This window comes from Diabrotica undecimpunctata, chromosome 2, assembly GCF_040954645.1.
Source record: "Diabrotica undecimpunctata isolate CICGRU chromosome 2, icDiaUnde3, whole genome shotgun sequence".
Lineage (NCBI taxonomy): Eukaryota > Metazoa > Arthropoda > Insecta > Coleoptera > Chrysomelidae > Diabrotica > Diabrotica undecimpunctata.
This window is the reverse complement of record NC_092804.1, coordinates 71,063,415-71,086,344: the sequence shown is the minus strand read 5'-3', so window position 1 is coordinate 71,086,344 and position 22,930 is coordinate 71,063,415. Positions and strand designations below refer to the sequence as shown.

Genomic DNA, 22,930 nt, shown 5'->3' with positions numbered 1-22,930 from the left:
ATACAGTTTTCATATGTACTAAACTAAACTAACAATTATGACTAATATTATAAATAAACACTACGATAAAACTAAGTACTTAAAACGGAAACAAAATTCACTGCACTATTAACAGATTCGCAATTGAAATAACCAGGATAAAGCACTAAGAATGATATTGAGTATGCTATGAAATTGAGTTATCGTAATTATTATTAGGATATATATAGGGCCGGTTGTTCGAACGCTAATCAAAACTCAAATATTTAATTAAAATCAAATACGTCACATTTTGAGGTTACGTTGACTGATTTATTTTATTCAATTTTATTATTTTGCGTTTTAATTTAAAATAAACCATAACTGAACTTTTTCTGATATTAATTTTATGTTTTTATTTACAAATCAATAATAATATTAAGCAATTTTTAATAATTTTGAAAGCTGCTGTGACGTTTTGCTTGTAATTAAATATTTGATTACAATCAATTTTCGATTTCGAACAGCCGGCCCATAGTCAAAATAATCAAAATAATTTCAATTAATTTCTTAAATAACTTTTACTATATGTGCTGCCATCTGTTGGTGTAGTATAATATAACTAAGAAAACTAACTTTTGAATATTAAGAGCACCGCTAGATGGACAGATATGTTCAAAAACAACTAGTTACCCAAACGCATGCGTATATTACTTTCGGAACAAATTCTCATCAAAACTTTTCAGTTTCAGCAGTTTTGCGAGTCTATCAGTAAGTGGAGGATGTCAATGTTTACTTACATGTAAAAAACCTGTTGCTATTCCCATGTGAAATAAAGTTTTCGAGATGTAGATTTTTTCGCGAATTATGTGTTGTTTTCAGTTAAGTGTTTATTTTTGTGTTATTGTCGTGTAACCATGGGATTAACAATGTCAAAACAAGAGACTTCGGCCCCTGAGGCCGATAGTGTAATATCTTCCAAGTTACATGGAAGACAAGCTAGTATCAGGCAAAGTGCTATCAAAGCCAAAGCTAAACAACCCATGCCAGACCCTGCTGAGCTCGAAAGAAGATTTACAAAAGTTTTGGTACGTTTTTTAATAGTTGTTTATTAGTTTTAAAGATACGTTTCTCCTCTACCTGCGGATGATACGGGTTCCTGACCGTCGTCTGACCTCACATCCAACTGGTACTTACTCTATATTAAAATTGATTGATTAAATCATTGTTTATTTTTGTTCATACTTCGTGGAAGAGCTGTTGCAAATTCTTGAAAATTATTGAGAACTCTCCTGGAATTACTGACCACATCAGTGATGTCATACTTTTTTAACAATTTAATAGTTTTATGAGTCATGCAAGAATGATTATTACAACTTATAAATCTGATTTTTTTATGAGGTAGTAATCTAAATTTAAATTCAATTTAAATCAGACCGGTTTGCTTTATTAGAATTTTTAATAATATGAAATTCGAAGGTTGTAAAAACGCGTTTTACAAAATGCCAGAGGTTTGTTTACTTTCTGAAAACAGTTTTATAGATAGATGCGTTTATTATTATTACTAGGTCGTTTACCTTTGAACATTTATTAGCTATTACACCTACAATTTTCTTTTGGCAGACAGGTATGAGGGCGTAGCTGTTTATATAAAGGATGTCTCGATATGAAATGTACACATTTATATTTTATACATAGTAGTTAAAACAATGAGTCCAATATTGAATGAAATTTCATTGAAAACAGTTTTATATTTCGAATTTAATTAACTACCTTTGGCCTATTTTAAAACATGTAGTACTACTAAGTACTACTACTTGTTGAAACAGATTTAAAAAATATTTTTCCTAAGCCATTAAAATATAAATATGTCTTTATGTTTATCTTTTTAACATTATTTAACAAAAATCGTACTTAAGCTGTTCTTATTTATTTGAAAGTTTTATGCTGTTCAAGAGTTAACTATAGAATTCTAAATTGGAATTTTATAGTAAAAAGATAACAAATTCATATTTTGAGACGAGACATATTATACCACTATTTTATTCAGCTTTACATACTTTTATCAACTTAAATAAATTAATGTTAACTGTTAATGTATTTAAATATACAGGTTTACATAGTCATGAAATAAGAATTACAGACATCAATAACTCACTAAGTATTAGAACCTACTAATTATTATGTACTGTATGATTTAAGGTACTAGTACATATTGGAAAGCTAATGATGCATATTTTTAAAAAAAAGTTTCTCAGCTCCTTTATTAAATACCAACATGAAATATTAGAATCGAACATGATTTGATTTTTAAATATTATTTTATTGTTTAATTACTTAAGTAATATTTTTTTTGTTCCCATGAATTTAAAAGACAAGCACCATTCTTAGAATTGGCACATCTAAAACAAAAAATTCCAAAGGGAGAAAGCGCACTTACAAGACAATTAACCACTTTTTGAGAATTAGTGTCCGCCATCGCACACCCTTTTTTGAGATGTTAACTTAGGTGCCCTCTAGCTATTCATGGGAACAAAAAAAATCTTTTTGTTTAACTCAAAGATAAAATAATATTTAAAAATAAATTCATGTTCCTATCTAATAAAGGAGCTGAGAATTTTTTTTAAATATGCATTTTTTAGCCATCTAATCTGTACTAGTAACTCAAATAGTTACAATATACATAGTATAATAAAAATTTAGATCATAAAATGGAAGCACATACTGGGAAAAAATCACTTAAACTGCATACAAAAAAGTTATAGATTTGAAGTGCAAAATGAAAATCGATTTTTGCCAATATCTTGTAAACTGTTTAACACTTTGTAATCAATCAATCAATCGCCAATAATGACTGCATGATATTTTCAAGTTCCAAAATATCTTATTACATCTTACTTAAATATTTACAAAAAGTGTAGTGTATTTTAAAGATATTCAAATCTGCCACATTATATTGTATAGACATTTGGAAGCATTTTAAAAAAGGAAAACCGAATATTTTGGAAAATCATTGCCTTCAGATTATTCTGAACTTATAAAGTAACAGTCAATAGGGTTAGGATCTGGACATATGGGTGTCAAGGCATATAATATAAACAGGCATATCAGGATCCAATCCAGGTATATCAGGGCCCATCCAATCTAGGCCTAGAGTACCTACTGCCCAAAAAATATTTTCTAACTTGGTTATTGTAATGCTCTGGAGTGCCATCCTATAAAAATTAGATACATATTTTATCCGATTGTGATATTTACCTCTTCCAAGTACTTTAGTAATATGTTTTGTAAGAACTGGAAATGGTTCCCTCCATTTAAATTGTATCACCTATTAAGTTATTGTCCAAAGTTGACTTGAAAAATCGTTTGGAAATCATAAATTTTTTTTATGATGATTTATGTGGTTTCTAATGAAGGTAGATTTGTCAGTAAACAAAATATGAGTAATGAAATTGCCATTTGGAATTTTTTCTGTCAAAAACCAATTCCAAAACATCAGAACTGGGCTACAGTATTTTTTGTTTTACAAAAGTATAGTAGCAATTTTCTGTAAATATGTCTTTGAAATGTTCATATTTTTGGAAGCATAGGTTTCTTATCAAGGGGTAGTGGATCGCACAGAGATGTGAAAAAAAAACCCAGTGTAGCGACTATAGCGACGGTAACGACTGTAGCAACATGTAACGACTGTAACGACATATCGCGCGATCACACTTTACATCAAGTTAAATGCAGTCTCATGCGTGTTTATTAACAAAATAAAATCAAATAAAATAACATCAACTATTTTGCCTCAAGATACTATTTCCTATCTCCTCAATTCAAAAAAATTCTCGAATTCATCCTTTATAAGACCAGTTCATAAATCTCAACTGATCCAAGCAATCAGTAGTGTCAAAAGCAAATATTCCTGTAGTACTGATGGACTATCCATAAAATTTTTTTTAAATCTTTAAAAAAATGTGTTGAAAGTCCTGGTCTCACTAATTAATGATTCCTTTGAAAAATGTTTATTTCCAGAGTGCCTAAAGACAGCCATTATTATTCCTCTTCATAAGAGTGGTGAAAAAATCGAATATCTGCAACCATAGACCTATTACCTTATTACCGGTTCTAGCTGTTGATTATGTCCTTTCTCATTGAAAACAACATTTTATCATAAAGTCAGTTCAGCTTTGTATCTAATAAATGTACCTGTGATGCTGTTTTCTCTACTACATGAGGTCTATCAAGCACTAAACAATAATGTTTACACTAGGTACCATTGTTTTTTGTGACTATGCCCAAGCTTTTGATTGTGTAAATCACATTTTGATAAAAAAACTAAATTTCTAAGGAATTCAAGGTATTTCTTTGAATTGGTCCCATTACTTGAGGAATAGGGAACAACTAGTTAGAGCAAAGGATACTGACTAGTCACAAAAGCATTGTATGTGGAGTACCACAAGGTTTAGTATTGGATCCTCTACTCTTCCTTATCTTTATAAATTTCGTCACTAACTTAAAAATCGATAGAAAAATTTTTCTTTTTGCTGATGATACCCGTATGACCTGGAGGAACTCTAATATTACAACTGTTCATGCAAATATAACTTCTGATCTACTTAAAATAAAAACCTGGTCCGACTCTAACTTACTCTCTTTTAACGTGGATAAAACCGTAGCATTATCCTATAAAGGAGCTCTTCAACCCTTGCTTCTTAATAACAGCCAGATCAGTATTGTTGATTCTGTAAAATTTCTTGGCATTTTTAATGATAGCAACCTTAAATGGTCCATTCATATCGATTTGTTAAGTAAGAAACTAGCCTCAGCCTGCTATGCAATAAGATCTGTTTCGAAGGAAATCAATTTAACATCTTCCAAAATAACATATTTTTCTTTGTTCGAGTCTCATCTTCAATATGCTCTTCCTTTTTCGGGTTCCAGTACAGCTGCTCAATGTGATGTTATTTTTAAATTGCAAAAAAGAGCAATACGGTACCTTTTTGGCCTCAGTAGAATAACACATTGCAGAAGCTACTTGAAAAATCTAATAAAAAATATATATTTTTAAAACTGTTTGCTTACCTAATTCATACACACCTACATGTTTTTCCAGCAAGACCTAATCATGACTACTCCACCAGAGATTCAACCTTTGATGTGTATTCCCGTCCACTGAGTTAGTAAATAAATCTATATTATATTCCGCAAAAAAATTATATGACAATTTCCCTTTGCAACTTCTTTCCTTAAGTTCTGTAAAATGACAAAAGCCTATCTACCTGAAAGTCCATCTTATTCAGTGGAAGAGTTTCTTAACGAATAACTGAGAAATTACAGTATGTTTATGTAACTACAGTATTTTTATATATATTTGGGTATCACATGCAGCAACTTAAACTTATTAGTTATTAAAAAGTATTTAGTAAAGTGTTACTATGCAATTTGCAGTTTATTTAAATTTTGCAATGGATTGTGTATTTTATTATCTTTTATTTTGTGATATTGACGATTTATGTAATTTCAGTTAACTTTAAAAATTGTTACTGTTATTTTTATTTTTGTAAGCTTTGTCCATAAAATCGAACAATAAAGCATATTTCTTTTCTATTCTAAATAAAATAACATGAAATAAAATTAAAGAAAATAAAAATAAAATCAAATAAAATAAAAATTAAAATAATTTTTAGTTAATTTAATTTAGCATTTCCACCCAACCTCTATACTCCACTTAAAAGTTCAAGAACCTTGTGATCCCATGTGATTTTACATTTTCTTTCATATTATTAAATTTATCACATCTGTGATTAAGGAAATTTTGATACATGTATATTTTTTAATTTTAGACCACTTACTCCAAATAAAAAATTCATAATTTTTTTAATTAAAAACCTCTAATTTCAAATTATTTCGCATTTTTGTCTGAAACATATTTTAACTAAAAACTTAGACACAGACATTGCACTATAAAAGAATTGTTTACCATGGAAGTTACAAATCATTATAATTGCTAATTTTGCATTTGTTTTTTACACTAGGCTGGAGAAGATCTTATCAGTATTGTTTTAAAGCATGAGTCAAGGTTCCTAGTCTGTTCTAATATTTAAAAATATGTAAATATAAAATAAACTCTGAAATTTTTATTTAAATGGTGTGCAGTATTTTGGGTGTAATTATATAAACTATGCTGTCAGAAGAAACCTGGGTGTTTACATGTATATATATATATATATATATAGCTGTTTACTCGAAGATTCTTTTTGTGTGGGGATCATCCCATTCTGGGTTTAGGTTTACAGTTTTTGGTATGACTTTGCTGTTTCCACTACATTTCTCTATTCTTTTCGCTCTTTGTTTGTCCTTCCTATATTTATAATTTCTATACTCCTTAAGTATTCTTCCCATTGTTGTCTCCATCTCAGTTTAGGTCTGCCTCTGGTTCTTTTACGGTATCCATTTCGTTATAACTCTTAACTCTTCTCTCTTCTCATTATGTGTCTGTACAATCTAATTCTCTGTGCTTTTATTGCTCTAACTTTGCTCTCTTGACCTATCCATTATTGTGCTTTGTGATTCATGCATTGTTTTGCATACTCTTTGTTTTCCCTCTTTCGTCTCAGTATTTTTCTCATAATCTTCCTCTCAAAAACTTTCAATTGCTCTTCTTCTCTTGCTGTTAATGTCCGGATGTACTACTTATGTCATGGTAATTGGTGGATGTTACGAATAAGTTTAATAAACAGAACGTCTGACGAAGATGTATTACCAGCATGAATATACGACCGCAACTATTTAAAACTGTTAAATTTAGGAAACATTATACCCACCTTAGGGTACGGACATACCCAAGATACATGGATGTATGCCGTGGAGGTCGCAGTCGATACATCGATGTCAAAAGAAACCTTCATTTTCTTATGAGATCGCACATATCAAGGATGTATGACCCGTTCACCCTCGAGACCTATCATCGCAGTTTACAGCCATGTCGATGTCAGAACAAAATAGTTTGTTTTACATCGCGATCGAGCTGTTGATCGTGTGCTAAATTACAAGTTTATTGGTGGTTTTCAAACCACGTGACATTCGCGGGAGATACGGATGACATGATAAATGTACTGAAATGTATCAAGACTTATTCTCATATAAGCATAAAATCTGTCTGAGTGGTGTAAGTTAGCTCTTTAAATAGGTGATGGTATTCTTCTAGATACTGCCTTTTTTGATTTATAGGATGAGCCGAAAACTGTCGAATTTAATTACAAATGATCCACTACTTTTCACTTGAAGACCTGGGTTGAGTTTACCGAAAGTACAAGCTGAGCTTAGCCGCAAATGTCAACCATGAAATAAAATATTTCGGTTTGACCAATAAGGGCAATTGCCAAAAAAAATTTCTAATAATTAACTGCAATTAATCTCCAAAGAAACAAATATTTTCTCGTTCTTGTTTTATATAAATCAAAAATTGCAGAATTCATAACATAATATAATCAAAATGTACTTTTCTAAAGCTTTATCTCTTTATATTTGAAGCATACAGCATATACATTCAGTCATCTGTCACCTCAGAAACCGCAAAGAACCGCAAAGAACGCTGAAAGGAAGGTATCTTCGGTATGTTCTGCCCGTCATCGATGTAAAGCTCGACCGCGATAGAGACCTCCACCCTCCACCGCGCACATCCATGTATCTTCGGTATGTCTGTACCCTTAGACATATAATGCGACATAGAGGGTTTGAACAACTTATTAGAATATTAGAATTAAAGATCGAAGGAAAAAGAAATATAAAGAGAAAGAAAAAATGACTGCGTAACATAAGAGAGTGAACCCATACAACAGGAAACCAACTAATTCATCAAGCTCTGGACAGACAGCAATTTGCATAACAATTTTTGCCTCAAACGAGAAAACCTTTTTATTAGGAGGAACGGCAACAACTAAGTAACTGAAGGAGATGTATTGTATTGTATTTTTCAAATTTGGATATAGTACAATAAAGTACCTATGTATGAAAGTTCTCTGTTTAATCTTAGAATAATAAATACCATTATCTATTTCCGAATTCCTTCCCGTTTTTGTATATGTTTTATGTACTTACATAGTTTAAAATACAATTGATTAAATTATAACAATATTTTTTTGTATAAAGCTTCCTGTTTTAAAATTCTTTAAATTATTAAGCACGAATGTAATAACTTGTGCATGAATTAATTATATATTATACATGAATTTTAACTAACTAGATATTTATGTTTAACATTTTGTAATCGCTAAATGCGTAAAACAATTAAGGTAATATCTAGGTTTAATTTACACAATTTAACCAAATAAACTGATAGTGCTGTTCTTCTCATTGTCCTTAATGTGTACAAAAACAACAATTTTGTGTTAATAGTCTAGTCCTACTAGTCGTAGTCTTTTTATTTCGTGAATTTAAATTAAAATGCAGCAATCTGTTCTGGTTTTTCCTCAACAAAAGCCTAAATTACGTATTTCCTTCCTCAATGTGTCCACACTTCCTGAAATAAGCGAAAATTAATAAGAATACCACTAAGTCAACGTTCATCGAATGCATTAATTGTTACGTTTAATATCACCGCTAGATTTGGTTTTAAAAAAGAAATTGTTTATTTGTTGATAAATTATTATACAATAAGCATGTTCCTGTGGAAACCTTTATAACAGCGGTATATCAAATTTGCTTATGGATTTTTTAAACTGACATGCAATATAAAATCAAAATGAAATTGCGTATTTTGAAAGTACTTGATTTAAGTTTTTAACTCATATTTTTTGTTTTTTAAATTCGATTCCCAACCTATTGAAAAATGGCCTCGAAAAATGCTAAAATTGGCCTTTCAGCATTTTTAATTGGTTATTTGCATTTTACGCTTAAAGTAAGCATTTGTGACGGGTAGCTCTTTCGAGGCGACAGACTCAGTAAAACACAGGTTGAAATAAAAATAAATCTATTAATTCTAACGTATGTACAACAATAAAAATAAAATATATTCTATATCTCCGCCTGGATCCCGCGAGAGTGAATTCCCCGGCGAACGTCTGTAAAAGAAAAATTATTATTACTAACAGAAAATGAAATACGTGAATTCGATCGCACGCAGTCCAGCGGAAACGCCAAACGCTCTCGCAATCAAAATATTCGATTGTGCAGATCCAAGTTATACTCTGAGTCAGAGTTGACGGTAACGTTCAATCCACTATACCCACGAGTTCTGCTTGATTAAGGACAGAGCATAATGCTCACTGCGGAAGTCTCTGTCCGAGTTGGCTCGCAGATTCAATGCACTAGCGAGCTAGGGAGCCTAGGCCGTTAGCCACAAGACTCATTTAAGTCCGCCAGCCGCTCGCTTTAAATAGCCGCTCCGGACCCCACCTCGTCGTCTTGCCGTGGAAATGGATGCGTGATTATCGACACTCCCACGGTTCGAACTGTTGAACGCTGTTGCTGTAGGACGTTTACATATTTTACGAAAAAATCACAAGAAACATTTTTGGTTTTAAAATAACTCAAATTATTTAAAAAAGTGTTTCGAAGCGAAAAAAGTAGTTTTTTATAATTTGGTTAAAAATTGGTATAGTTTGCCACGGAAAATTTTCGGTAAAGTTTTAAACATAGCATATTGGCATCGTATTCCATCGATTAAAACGAGTTTCAGCTTGTTGGTATGAAATCTACCTTTTTCGACAAAAGTCACCCGCCTATTAGGAAAAAATTAACCAAGTTCCCGAATAATATGCAATCCCCAGAGGAGTAACGTATCAAAGCTCTTATACCCATTTTTAAAAACATACTTAATATAAACGTAAAACTTCAGAGAAATTAACTTGGTTCAGTATTATCCAAAACCTAACAACCAAAGACATACCAAAAGGATATAATTTTTTTATGAGGTTACACTGTCTTTCTAGCTCAGAATAAAGAGTAACTTAATATCATATGTTAAAGATATTTAGCAGCACAATATCTCCAAACTAAAACAAGCGTGCGGTGCCCAAGCAGTCGATCGACTGGTCGAGTCGATCGTGACAGCTTATAGAGTAGATCGCAAAAGAATTCAAAATTATTGAGGTCCTGATCGAAATATTCCAGGCTTCTGAGGCAACATGACCGCGCGACGTTTGGCGAATGTTACAGATTGTTCTCGAGTGTCTGTTTCTTGTTCTTGTATAACAAGCTGCGGCAACGGAGCATTATTATGTCAGTCTTTATTAAATTACGACAAGTAGAAGCTGAAGAAGTAAAATAGCAATATTTAAAACACGAAATGAGTACGGACGAATATCTCACATCAGATTTAAGAAAATTATTGCTTTACAACTATTAGTATTAGATGCTTGATTAAATGCCTTAACTATATTTTGTATTTATAAGCATTTACAATACGAGCATTTTCAGAAATATACGTTTTTTTGGTATCTAGGCTTCAGCCTTAGTTGTAGTAGTCGGTAGTCGATCGCTTTTCTTTTAAATATTTTGTGATAGTTCGCAGATACTACAAGTCTGAGCACCACTGCCTTTCAAAATCAAGTAGCAAATATGTTTATAATTTTTCATAGTGTGAACGTGAAATTTTAAATAAAGTTAAGTTAGGCAAAATATAAACAATCATATTTTAATGTTTTGTCATTGCGCCTTGTGTCTCTTCTCGGTACTGACTTGACTATATTTTGCCAATAATTTTGATCTTGGCTTTAGCTCTTCCTAGATCTGGGCATTTGGAGTTTTAAATTTTATACATTTGACTGACATTTACGTATTAAAAACAAATTTAGTACAACGACGAATAGGTTTACGGGATAGTTATGAACACTACGGTAGCGCACAATAAAAAATACTCGTAAAATTCAATATAGTCATCCAGTTTAATTACTTAGAAAGGACTTAATATAAAAACAGAAGAAAAAAGAAGAAAACACTTTGTCTTTTAAGTTCTCTTTGTTTACAAGTGGAGAAAATTGAAATTCCTCATAGAATGTCAATAGTTTTTCTCCTTTGTGTCATTTTGGTCTAATCTCGAATGACCAAAATGACAATTTTGTATGAAAAACTATGAAATTGTACGCATTTGGTACTGCAATATTCTTTTACAGTATTCATTTTATAAAACCGTTAATGAATTAACAGTACAAAATATCTGATATATAATTTACAAACTCATTCCTTAAATAATAACAACTAATTTTTTAACAGTTTTTAAAAACTATAAATAATATAATTTCATTGTCTTCTATCGTATAATCTGTGAAAATAACAAAATGATAAGCGGAAATTTCTTTGTTTCATAACTATTTTGTTTCGGTTTTGCTGTTGTTAATTATGCCGTTATGCACAATTATTGTAATAATTAACAACGAATGTTTCTAGTACATTCCCAGTGCACCTATCGGCAACGTACAAAAAGAGGACATTAACAGTGATTTCCCCACGGCAACTTACAGGATTTATGATTAAACTTTTTGACACACTCTTACATTTTTCTGTTTTCGCAATCGATGAACTTGAGATGCGCAACAAATTGTTTTAAATTATACAGATAATACAAATAATGGGCTGAAAATTGAAGTACATAAAACCGATATAACTATAAAACAGATAACTGAATGAGAGTATAAATAAGAGCTGTACCATAGGTGTAATAAAAATTTTGTATCTTGAAAAGTTTTTATACCAAGTAACTATATGCCAAATCTTATTTGACACACATCCTTTTTACAAGAAATTTAACAAATGAAGAAAAATAAGCTTTCATAATTTGAAGAACAACTAAGGAATCATCGTGCTCCCAGCTGACAACGGCAACGCTACGGCGCTGCCTTTTATTTGATCAAAGTTCATTTATTCGAGCATTCAACCTTATATCAAAATAACAAAAGTCAAGATTAAAGCCTCAGACATCAAGAAAGACCAAAGGTCCCGTCTTATACGTAAAGAGTCGTTAAGACGGTCACAACTTTACGGCCTATCCAAGGTACATAAGACAGAATTATCATTATAGCCAACAGTTAGTTGTATCGTATGTCCTCTACAACCACTGGCACAATTTCTGGCTGAACAGCTATAACCATATTCAGAAGAAACGGATTCTTACGTCAAGAATGCAAACCACTTCATTAAGCGTATTAAGGATGTGACTCTTGAGCCGGGACATTTGTTAGTCAGCTTCGATGTGGTCTCACTTTTCACGAATGTTCCTATAGACGAATCGTTAGAAATTATAAACAAAATTTATCCAATAGTACAGGATACTCTAAATGTAACAAAACACTACTTAAATAATACATATTTCATTTATAAAGAACAAAGTTATAAACAAGTTGAAGGAGCACCGATGGGTTCATCACTGACACCGGTAATAGCAAACCTATTTATGTAAGAAATAGAACAGCGAGCAAGAGAAACAGTCAAACACAAAGTAAAACTTTGGCTCTTTTTAACGGGATTACACGTTTATCATCTGGACACATGCAGAAGAAGGTAAAGAAGAATAAAGGTATTTTTAGAACAAATCAATAATATCCACTATAGAATTCAGTTTACTATGGAACTGGAAGAAAATAAACAACTATCATTTTTAGATGTGATAATATTAAAGTTGGAGAACAGACACATAGGATATATAGTATACCGAAAACCCACACCTACCGACAGATATTTACACGCTGATTTCTCATTACATCTTGCACAATTACATTCAGTCATCAAAACCCTGATTACAAGATCCGAAATCGAATAATATAAAAATGAAGAAATGCATAATGTGAAAACAGCGTTAAGAAAAAAACAGGTTTTCAATAAACACCACCGAAAAGGCCCAGAATTCTTAAAGAAGAATTAAGGACCCAACAGAAGACGATTGCAGAAACCACCCTGCCATATATGTACAGGGTATAACAGAGAAAATAAGAAGAGTGCTAAGAAAACACAAAATATAAACGATATATTTAATATCGACAGAAAAATCATCAACTATTTTACCATCCACGAAAACAAAAATATCTTTAGAAAACCAAGGATTACATTACAGAACGAGATTACATGCCGACTGTGACAAATTGTACATAGGGCAGACCGATCGCAGAATTCATGATAGACGAGACGAACATCGAAATGCCATCGAAAGGATAGAAAAAACGTCGTCTTTTGCACAACATGTCTCAAATGCAAGACAAACAATAAACCTGAAACCAACGACGATGCTAGCTAACATTGAAATTAAAAGATACCGTGATATCATAGAAGCAATCGAAATAAAAAAAAATCCAAGCAATCTAAACCAAAGAGATGATTCTCAAAGGCTTCCAATAACATGGAAAACTGTGTTACAGACAAATTAAAAATAAATCAGTCAACAAAGCCGACAAGTAGGACCCAATCTACCTATAAACGTTCAGGGTCAACCACAAGAAGCACTGCTAAGGACCGATCGAGTGAAGAGCGCCAAGGTCTACTATTTAAAGAACTGCTTCGAGACTGGTAACGAACTTCCTGATGAGTATTACGAAGTCTTAGAATCAACTCATATAAAATATCGTAGATAGAATAAGCTGCCTGCCAAAAACACTGATCTAAGAGCCGACCTGGTGACAGCGGAGGTACTTCTCTCTCGATACGTGTTTAGGCTTTAGACTCACCTTTCAAAAACCATCTTCAGTTTTCCCCGCTCTGCTAGCAGCATACTGCCACTCACTCTTTTTGCTCAGGTTGCTCTCTTCCTCAAAAAAAAGAAGCTCCTTTCTCGAAGAGGCATATCGCCTAAGCGAGGTTCATAACGTTCGAGATTCTGCGGGAGCGTCACTTTACTTTAAGTACCAGCAAGTAGCGTTAATATATGACTTGACAATGACAAGTATGATTTTGCCGAAACATCGTGAAAACAATGGGTTTTTTTCAAAACCAAAATTATTCAACGACCAACGGGAGTCAAACCCGGAAAACCATAGAAAGTACATGCAGCTCCCGCGGAAATTTTATGTAATATGTATAATATATACATGGTTGACTACTCAAAAGAGTCCACCCTGATATTTGGCAGCATTCATAGGATTTTGTGAAAATGCTAAAACCGGTCGATTTTTATTCTCAAGGGGGCATCTTTTAACGATATAGATATCTGTCAATTGTCCATCCCCCCCCTTCCAGTACCCCAACCCTTAAATTTGAAATAGGGAATATACCATGTGTGGCACATTGTTAGACAGGTATTTCGCTAGAGAATTCAGACATCCATATTTTTTTGGTATTAACTCACTAATTCTGTGAAAGTAATTTTGTGAAAAAGTATTAGTTTATTAAAAGTGTTACACCTCTTAAACAGTAAACAGCACGCCTATGTTTTGCGGGTGCCAATTTCCGGTCATGTCAAAAACTACATTGAAACGTAATTTGCAACATTAATAGGAAACTTTATTATATGTAACGTAAATAAAATAAAATAAATTTAAGTTAAAAAATTCATAATATTAAACAGTTTACTCATCAGCTACAACTATTTACTTAAATGTTCAAAATGATATTTACCAACGTCCATACAATTATAAAGTCGCTATTTGAAATTACAAAGTACATTTTGGAGCATTTTAGGGGTTACTACTCATGCGCTATTAGTTATCTTAGTTGTTCCAACGAAGTTAGAATGATATTATAAATTTTGTTTTTTAAATAAGCCCATATGAAGAAGTCCAGTAGAGTTAAATCGGTGACTTATTGAATGGAAAGAAACATAACCGGTTTAACGTTCCTGGACTTTTCATATGGGGTTATTTAAAAAAGAAAGATTTGTTATACCATTCCAGCTTCATTGGATTAACTAAGATAATGAATTGTGCATGAATGTAGAGTAATAATCCCTAAAATGCACCAAAATGTTCTTCGTAATTTCGAACAAAGACTTTGTAATTGTACGTTAAAGTAAACAGTCATAGCTGATGAGTAAACTGTTTGTTTATGATGAGTAAATATCGAAAAAAACATAGATGTCTGAATTCTCCTGTAAATTTAAGGGTTGGTATACTGGAAGGGAGGGGTTGACAATTGACAGATGTCTATATCGTTACTGTTTTAGCATTTTCACAAAATCCAATGAATATTGCCAAATTTCAGGGTTGACTCTTTTGAATAGCCAACCCTGTATATATATATATATATATATATATATATATATATTTATATATATTTATATATATATATATTTATATATATATATATTTATATATATATATATATATATATATATATATATATATATATATATATTTATATATATATATATATATATATATATATATATATATATATATATATATATATATATTTATATATATTTATATATATATATATATTTATATATATATATATTTATATATATATATATATATATATATATATATTTATATATATATATATATATATATATATATATATATATATATATATATATATAATACAAAAGATGATAGGCAACACAAACACATATTTCTTGAATTATTGATCTTCACCAGCAGTACAATGCAGCCAAGTTGGAATGTTTGTGATTAATTTGCATCAGTACGGTATATCTATAATTTTATATATAATTATTAACTTTTAAGAACTAATAAACCACATTCATAACGTTTTATATATTTTTTTTCAATTAAAAATGCACTAGCGTGACACTTTATAAGAGCTCTAAGCACAAAATGCTTTAGGTTTGACTCACATCGACATCCCTCATTAAAATCGTTTTATTACTGGTCCACAAACTAGCTTTACCATCGTAACTTCCTCACATGTTTTATTTTCGTTCCTAATCTAGAATCTATATTTGTCACTTCATATGTTACCCGAGAAGTAGGGTTGAAGGAAAAAGACTCAGAATTTTATTGACGGTCTATTTTCAAACTGTAGCCGAGTCACACACCATGCGCGTAAAACCACAAAATTCAAAATAAATAAGGGGATAATAGCATTTATTTTCAAATGTCGTTGTCGCTGGCGTTAGGCATCGTAGACAAAACATCAAACAGGAAGATAAATATGTTTAAAAAAACATGTTTTTTGATTAGTGCTTGTATATAAAATATTTTAAAATAATGTCCCACTTATTAAATGTATGTACTAGAATTAGATAAAGTTCATTGTTGTCTGGGCTTGACTTATTATGGATAAAGACATACACAGACCTTTTTGCAATTGAAATGGAATAATACATCAAAATTAAAAAAAAAAAATTAGTAATATATAAATAAATAGAATAAACACATAGAATATCTCGGTAACTATTAGTTTAAATTCAGGAACCGGTGGCGTTGGAAAATACTCGGCAAGACTTTTCTTATAAAAGAAAAAAAGATGAATTACGAGCAGTGGTTCCTGAGATACAAATGGTCAAAGTTGACGGCATTTGCGACAAAGTTATAAACAATAGGATGATAATCTTTAAACCATTACATTTTCCTTTCGGAGCTCTTTTTCGATAAACATTTTTATATCTTCAAGATATTTGTAACATATTTTAAAATAATAAAAACAATACCAAAAAAATTTGGTTGAAACAAATTGAATTTCAAATATTAAAATCGGTAGACGTATAAAAATGTATTTTCTCGACTTCCAGTAAAGCAATTCTCTTATTTTTTTTAATCCAACGTAACTCAAATAGAGCCATCTAAAAAACGCATTACCAAATGCCGAAGATGCTTTAGTTTTGTTATAAATAAATTAATTTATTTAAACTCGTCATCATGCCACTGAACTTCTACAAATCATACGAAGATGAATTTTTCTAAGAATGTTAATTTTAGGTCAATAAAAAATATTTAAAAAAGTTTACGATTACTTCCCCCCTGCTTCACCCTAAAACCACTTCCGCTCGTATTGGAAAAAACCCATTTACCAAGAATCTATGCGTCGTAGAAAAAAATGTTTAAAATAAAAAATGTAGCTGAGACAATTTTAAACAAAAATTTTAATTAGCACTATTTGTGTAACATAAACCTTTCTCACAAAAATATCACTTAAAGCTTCGAGGCTACACACGCGAGATCAATTTTAAATAAAATTTGTATCAATTCGATATCTTTTGATCAGTTTCCCATTGAAAAAAATAAAAAGCGTTTTAAAGCTGATGAGAGCAGCTTTCTTATGCAATTTTTGCATTTTGCCGCAATTAAAGTCAGTGTCTATAAAAGTGTTAAATAAATAAACATTGCGCGATTTTTGCCATTTGTTACGATTCTCATAAGGTCATTAAAATTTATCACTTTTTTGTTAACCGGTCACTGTAAAAATTCCTTTGTTAAAGCCCAATCTTCAAAACTTATGCCATCAAATTTCGGTTTTGGTTTTTGGCAACAAATGTGAGGCATTTAAAATATGCCTAAAATGCTGAATTTAAACTTTCACATTACGAATAAATAAATAAATCGAATCTAGTCGCATCGAATCGAATATATCGAATCTTATCCAATCAATTATCGATTCGAAGCGATTATCTATTCGAATCGATTATTGATTCAAATCGAAATATAATAAAATAAAATACGTCGAATATAATTAAATATCGAATCGATTATCGAACCTAATCGAATCGATTATCGAATCTAATCAAATATCGAATCGATTATCGAATCTAATCAAATATCGTATCGTTTTTCGAAACTAATCAAATCGATTATCGAATCGCTTATCCAATCGAGTCGATTATCGAATCGATTATCGAATGGAATCGATTATTGAACGGAGTCGATTATCGAATCAAATTCTCCTTCTCATGGCGCTGTCTCCTTTCGGAGGTTGGCGATCCAAAAGGCAATTGTAGTTTTGGAAACTGCTGCGCGAAAGATTTCTGCGGATGAGCGGTTGAAACGTCTCCTCGGGTGTTTCAGCCACGAGTTCTGGCGTCTTCCTACTGATCTTTTGCCCTGTACTTTTCCTTCCAGTATAACTTGAAGTAATTCGTATCTTTCGCCTCTCAACACATGACCCAAGTATTGCATTTTCCTCTCTTTGATTATTCTTAGTATTTCTTTTTGTCTACACATGCGACGAAGTACCTTAACATTAGTAACTCTTTGTACCCATGGAATTCTCAGCATTCGTATGTATATATACATCTCAAGGGCATCTATTCTTTTTTCTATTGCAGAGTCCGTTGTCCAACGTTCACAGCCATACATTAAGACAGAAAAAACGTAACATCTGATCATTCGCATTCTAAGCTGCAGACTAAGGTCTGATCTTGTAAAAAATGTTTTCATGCTCATGAATACTTTCCTTGCTTGTTCGATTCTTGATAGGATTTCTTTTTTTGGATTACACTGACTATTGATATTTGATCCCAAATATTTTATGGAATTTACCTGTTCTATTATTTGACCCTTGGCCTACACATGTACGTTTATTGGTGTCTTTGAAAATACTAAAGTTTTAGTTTTGGAAACGTTTAGATGTAAACCGAACATTTCGCTGTGGTGAACTACCGCATTTATTATATTTTGTAGTTCTTGTGCATTGCTTGCTATCAAGACGGTATCATCACCATATCTGATGTTGTCTATGCTGATTCCGTTAATCTTAATTCCACCTTGGACCTCGCCTAATGCTTCTCTGAATGTAGACTCCGAATATAAATTAAACAGTAACGGTGATAAGACGCAACCCTGTCTCACTCCTCGTCGGATTTGTACATCTTCGGATGCTGTGTGCTCTATTTCAATTGTTGCCGTTTGGTGCAAGTATAGTTCTGAGATAATTCGCAAGTCTTGTTCGTCAACTCCAGTTGTTTTCAGAATTTCGATCATCGAATCAAATAGAAATAAGATAAAACAGAATAAAATAAAACATAAAAAACATAAAAACGATAAGAAAGCTATGCTTCCTCTCCTCGGTCCCTCGCGGAGTACAACATCCCATCTTTTTAGTTAAAAAAGTAATTGTCATTACAAACAATAATTGTATTACTATACCTGGATCATGAAAATTAATATGATCAACAAGTTAGAATCCTTCAAGATGTGGCTTATCGTAGAATTCTTAAAATATCGTGGGTCCAACACATTTAAATCATAAAACTACTAAATAGAATAGGTCAAGTCGAAAGTGACTTGACAAAAATGATAACAAAGAGAAAAGCTAAATATTTGGATCCATGGGCACCGACAGAATTATTTTCAGGGGGGTGCATTTGCATTTACACATACTATTAACAAATATAAAATATATGTAGAAGTATACATGTATAGCTATGTACTTTCTTTTCGGACAGGGGGTGCAATTGCACTCAGCTGCCGACGCCCATGGCTGGGACATATAATCAGAGGTAACAGATACTGAATCCTGCAGTTAGTTCTCAACGGAAAGATAGAGTGCAATAGAGAAAATCATAGGAAGAAATATTCGTGATTCCCAAATCTTCGTCAATTAACTGGCTCATCAGCTGATCAATTGTACATGCCGCACAAGGTCGAGCAAAATATCGGCAAATTGTTATAGAGGCCAACGCCTAAATCTGGGTACAAAGAAGATGTTCGTTTTCAAAAATCTGTGCCATTTGTGTCGGGTTCCTAATAACTGAAAAATAATATACATAAACGTTTTGCTATACGAATTGTTTTTTAAGAGTGATATATAGAGGGAAATATATTCAAAGAAAAGGTTCATGATTAAGAACGGATTTTTCAAAAATCTGTGCCATTTGTGTCAGGTTCCTAATAACTGAAAAATAATATACATAAACGTTTTGCTATACGAATTGTTTTTTAAGAGTGATATATAGAGGGAAATATATTCAAAGAAAAGGTTCATTATTAAGAACGGGCGCGATAAGGATAAATTGTCTGTGAGTTGAGGAATACGGCAAAAATTTAAATTGCGTAAAACCACTTTTTCACCTTAACATTAAGTTTAATATTTACAAAATACGCAAGGTATAACAATAAAATTATTAACAAAGCGAAACAAATTGGAAGTATTTTTATTTATTATTGAGTACTGAGCAGTAAAAAAGACATAATTTGATCTTTAATATACTAATAATTAATTTCCAAAACCATCAAAGGAATCTAAGCCGACCAATTAAGCTCTAATTAAGTACTGCACACAAAACAACTTAATAAAAATGTTGAATTTTAACCTTTATATTAAAAACAATTATTAATAAATTGTCTCCGTAAGTTCCTAGAAGTCCAAGAAAAGATTGTTTTATTATTTATCACTGATACTGATTTGTTTGTGAAATAGTAGTTTATCTACTTTCAAAGTTTTAGCATAAATATGAGAATATTTAATTGATATGCTCATTAATCCATTATAGGCCAGCGTCCTATTTATAGATCACGGAAAATTTTATTTTTTCAACCATAAATTTATTCAAATTTAAATAAAATTTTTCCATAGATATGTAAGGAGGCTGTAGTAAACTGATATATAATTTTTGTTGTATTATATTTCCAATATCCTTTCAATACAAAAATTTACATCGGACAAATTTGCTTTTGATTTGATTTACACAGTTAATAATAAAAATTTCATATCGGCCCTTTTTTATTGTTTACGGAATTATTACTGTTGATTAATGTTTATTATAAACTATATTCATGAATAAATCTCGGAAATATAAATTGTTGAATCGTCATTTTAAGTTTTATTTTACTGATCTGTGGACACTGGCAAGTACTTGCGTTATCAAAATGTGTAGTATTTCAGTATTCAGTCGAATGTAAATCTGTGCAAAAATCGTTTTTTAATTTTACATTTGTTTATTATTTGATTTTTTTAAAGTTTTATATTTTATCATATTTAGGAGAAATTATTCCTCAGTAACTAATATTTAAATAAATATTATTTTGGATAATAAATATAAAAATAAAGTAAATTAAATGATTGAAATAATATGGACAAAACTCGTAGAAGCAATTTACACGTGGAAAGCTTATTCGATTCTGCTACAAATTTTGGGTTTGTTGTAAAAGTAGCTGATGCTCTTATAATTTTGACTTTTATACTGGCAAAACAATCAATTAGGATCAAGAGTAGTACTTGATGTGTACAATGCTTCAGATTACATTTCTAAACCTGCAAACCACTTGGTATTTTTTAATAATTTATTTACCAGCAGAGATTTTTTATTTCATGTAGAGACACAAGACACAAAACACTTGACAAGTAAAAAAGCGGGTCGAACATATGAGTTTCGATTTGATGGTAATGGAAAAATACTTTTTGTAGAACAGAACAATAATAAATTTGTTACTATAGCATCTAATATTGATAATATAGAAACTCTGGCACAAGCAAGTAGATGGAATTACAAGCTCAAAGGAAAATGTTTATTTCTTAACCGCAAATATATAATACAGTCATAGGAGGCATGGATAACACTACTGGTTTGTTGGAAAATATGCCACTAAAATCAGAGCTATGAAGTGATATTGGCCAATATTCACACGACTGACTGATGTGGCATTAGTAAATTCATGGCTGCTCTAAAAACGATGAACATCTAAAGTATTTACGGATATAAAATTCGATGGAAAAGAACACTTCATGGAGAAACATAAAGAGCAGAGACGTTGTCCAGAAGAAACTTGTAAAGCCAAACCACTAACATATTGTGGAAAACGTACTGTAACATTGTTTTATACAAGGTCATAAAGCAAAAACTTATTTTTATTACAAGCAAATAAAAATTTTAATTCCCATAACTGTTTTTAACTTACTTTACTTACTGTTTTAACTTCAAACATACTTGCAATTATGGTAACACTAACGCCCAGTGATCTATTTATAAGACTGGTCAAAATTCAAAAATGCAAAGATATAAAACAGTGTCATGAATATTTCCATATTAAGAACAATATTACATACTAATACATAATGACGGTATTAGATTTTTGTTTTGATACAGGGCAGCGACAACCGCTTATACGTATTTCGACCTCTTTAGGTCTCGTCAGAACGGTATAGCCACTGCTCTGAACCAAAACAAAAATCTCTCCCGTCCTAGACAATAGTTAGCGGTAATAACTATATACGGACGTAACTACGCCATCTAAAAACAAAAAGAGAAATCAAACGATTTTTACCTAGCGAAACCGATATTCAAATTTTTACCACTGTGTTTCCTAAAACTTGCGAAACAAACAGCTGGATAAATTACTCGGCAAGGGAATCTAAAATTGCATTCCACATGCCGTTCATCCTGTCCACATGTCGTTTGGAGTACCAGAAACTGAATTCACTACGAATTTTGACCAGGATGAACGGCATGTGGAATGCAATTTTAGATTCCCTTGCCGAGTAATTTATCCAGCTGTTTGTTTCGCAAGTTTTATGAAACACAGTGGTAAAAATTTGAATTCGGTTTCGCTAGGTAGAAATCGTTTGATTTCTCTTTTTGTTTACATACTAATAATTATGTATAAGTAAAATGTTAAAATTTGAAAAAAAAAAAAATAATAATTTGGGCGTTAATGGGTTAAGCGTAGAATTTTAAATAAAGATAAAGCTCCATTACGTAGAATTTCTTAGTTTATTTGCAATCTTTCGACTGGCGTTAATGTTTCAGACCTACACGTTTATGATCATTTGGAGCACGCATTGATTGTATACCTTTATTCTAGGCTCATATGGATTTTACTATTAGATACGTTCTTTAGTTTTCCGTATGCAAGCCAACTTAAATCAGTTCTTCTTTATATTAGTTGTTGTTGTCTCTTGATTTTTAGGTCGTAAAAGACGTGTCTATCTATATTGTGTAGCTTTTTCTATATATTTTTTTCTAATCTTATTGTTTCTTCTTTGACCAAGTTTCTCTTAAAATTTGTTTTAATTTCCTTCATATGTATCTCACTTTTTGGTTGCGTCTGCTAGTTCGGTATCATCAGTTTGACTATTTTCATTTTTAACATTCTCGTTATGTTTTTGCTTAATTCCGGTCCTTCTTAATTCCTAGCTTCTACAATATCTCCCAGCCCAAAACTTA

At 31.4% G+C, this 22,930-nt stretch overlaps 1 protein-coding gene across 2 annotated transcripts in view; it reads left to right on the top strand.

Moving 5' to 3' along the window:
• Nucleotides 1–720: 720 nt before the first annotated feature.
• The window catches only part of Frl (formin-like protein), a 268,117-nt gene continuing 245,907 nt past the window's right edge, over nucleotides 721–22,930 (top strand). For both annotated transcript variants that reach the window (XM_072523090.1, XM_072523091.1), the window contains exon 1: nucleotides 721–1,046. In XM_072523090.1, coding sequence (XP_072379191.1) covers nucleotides 876–1,046 — 171 coding nt within the window. In that variant the 5' untranslated portion in view covers nucleotides 721–875. The remainder of the gene's footprint in view (nucleotides 1,047–22,930) is intronic.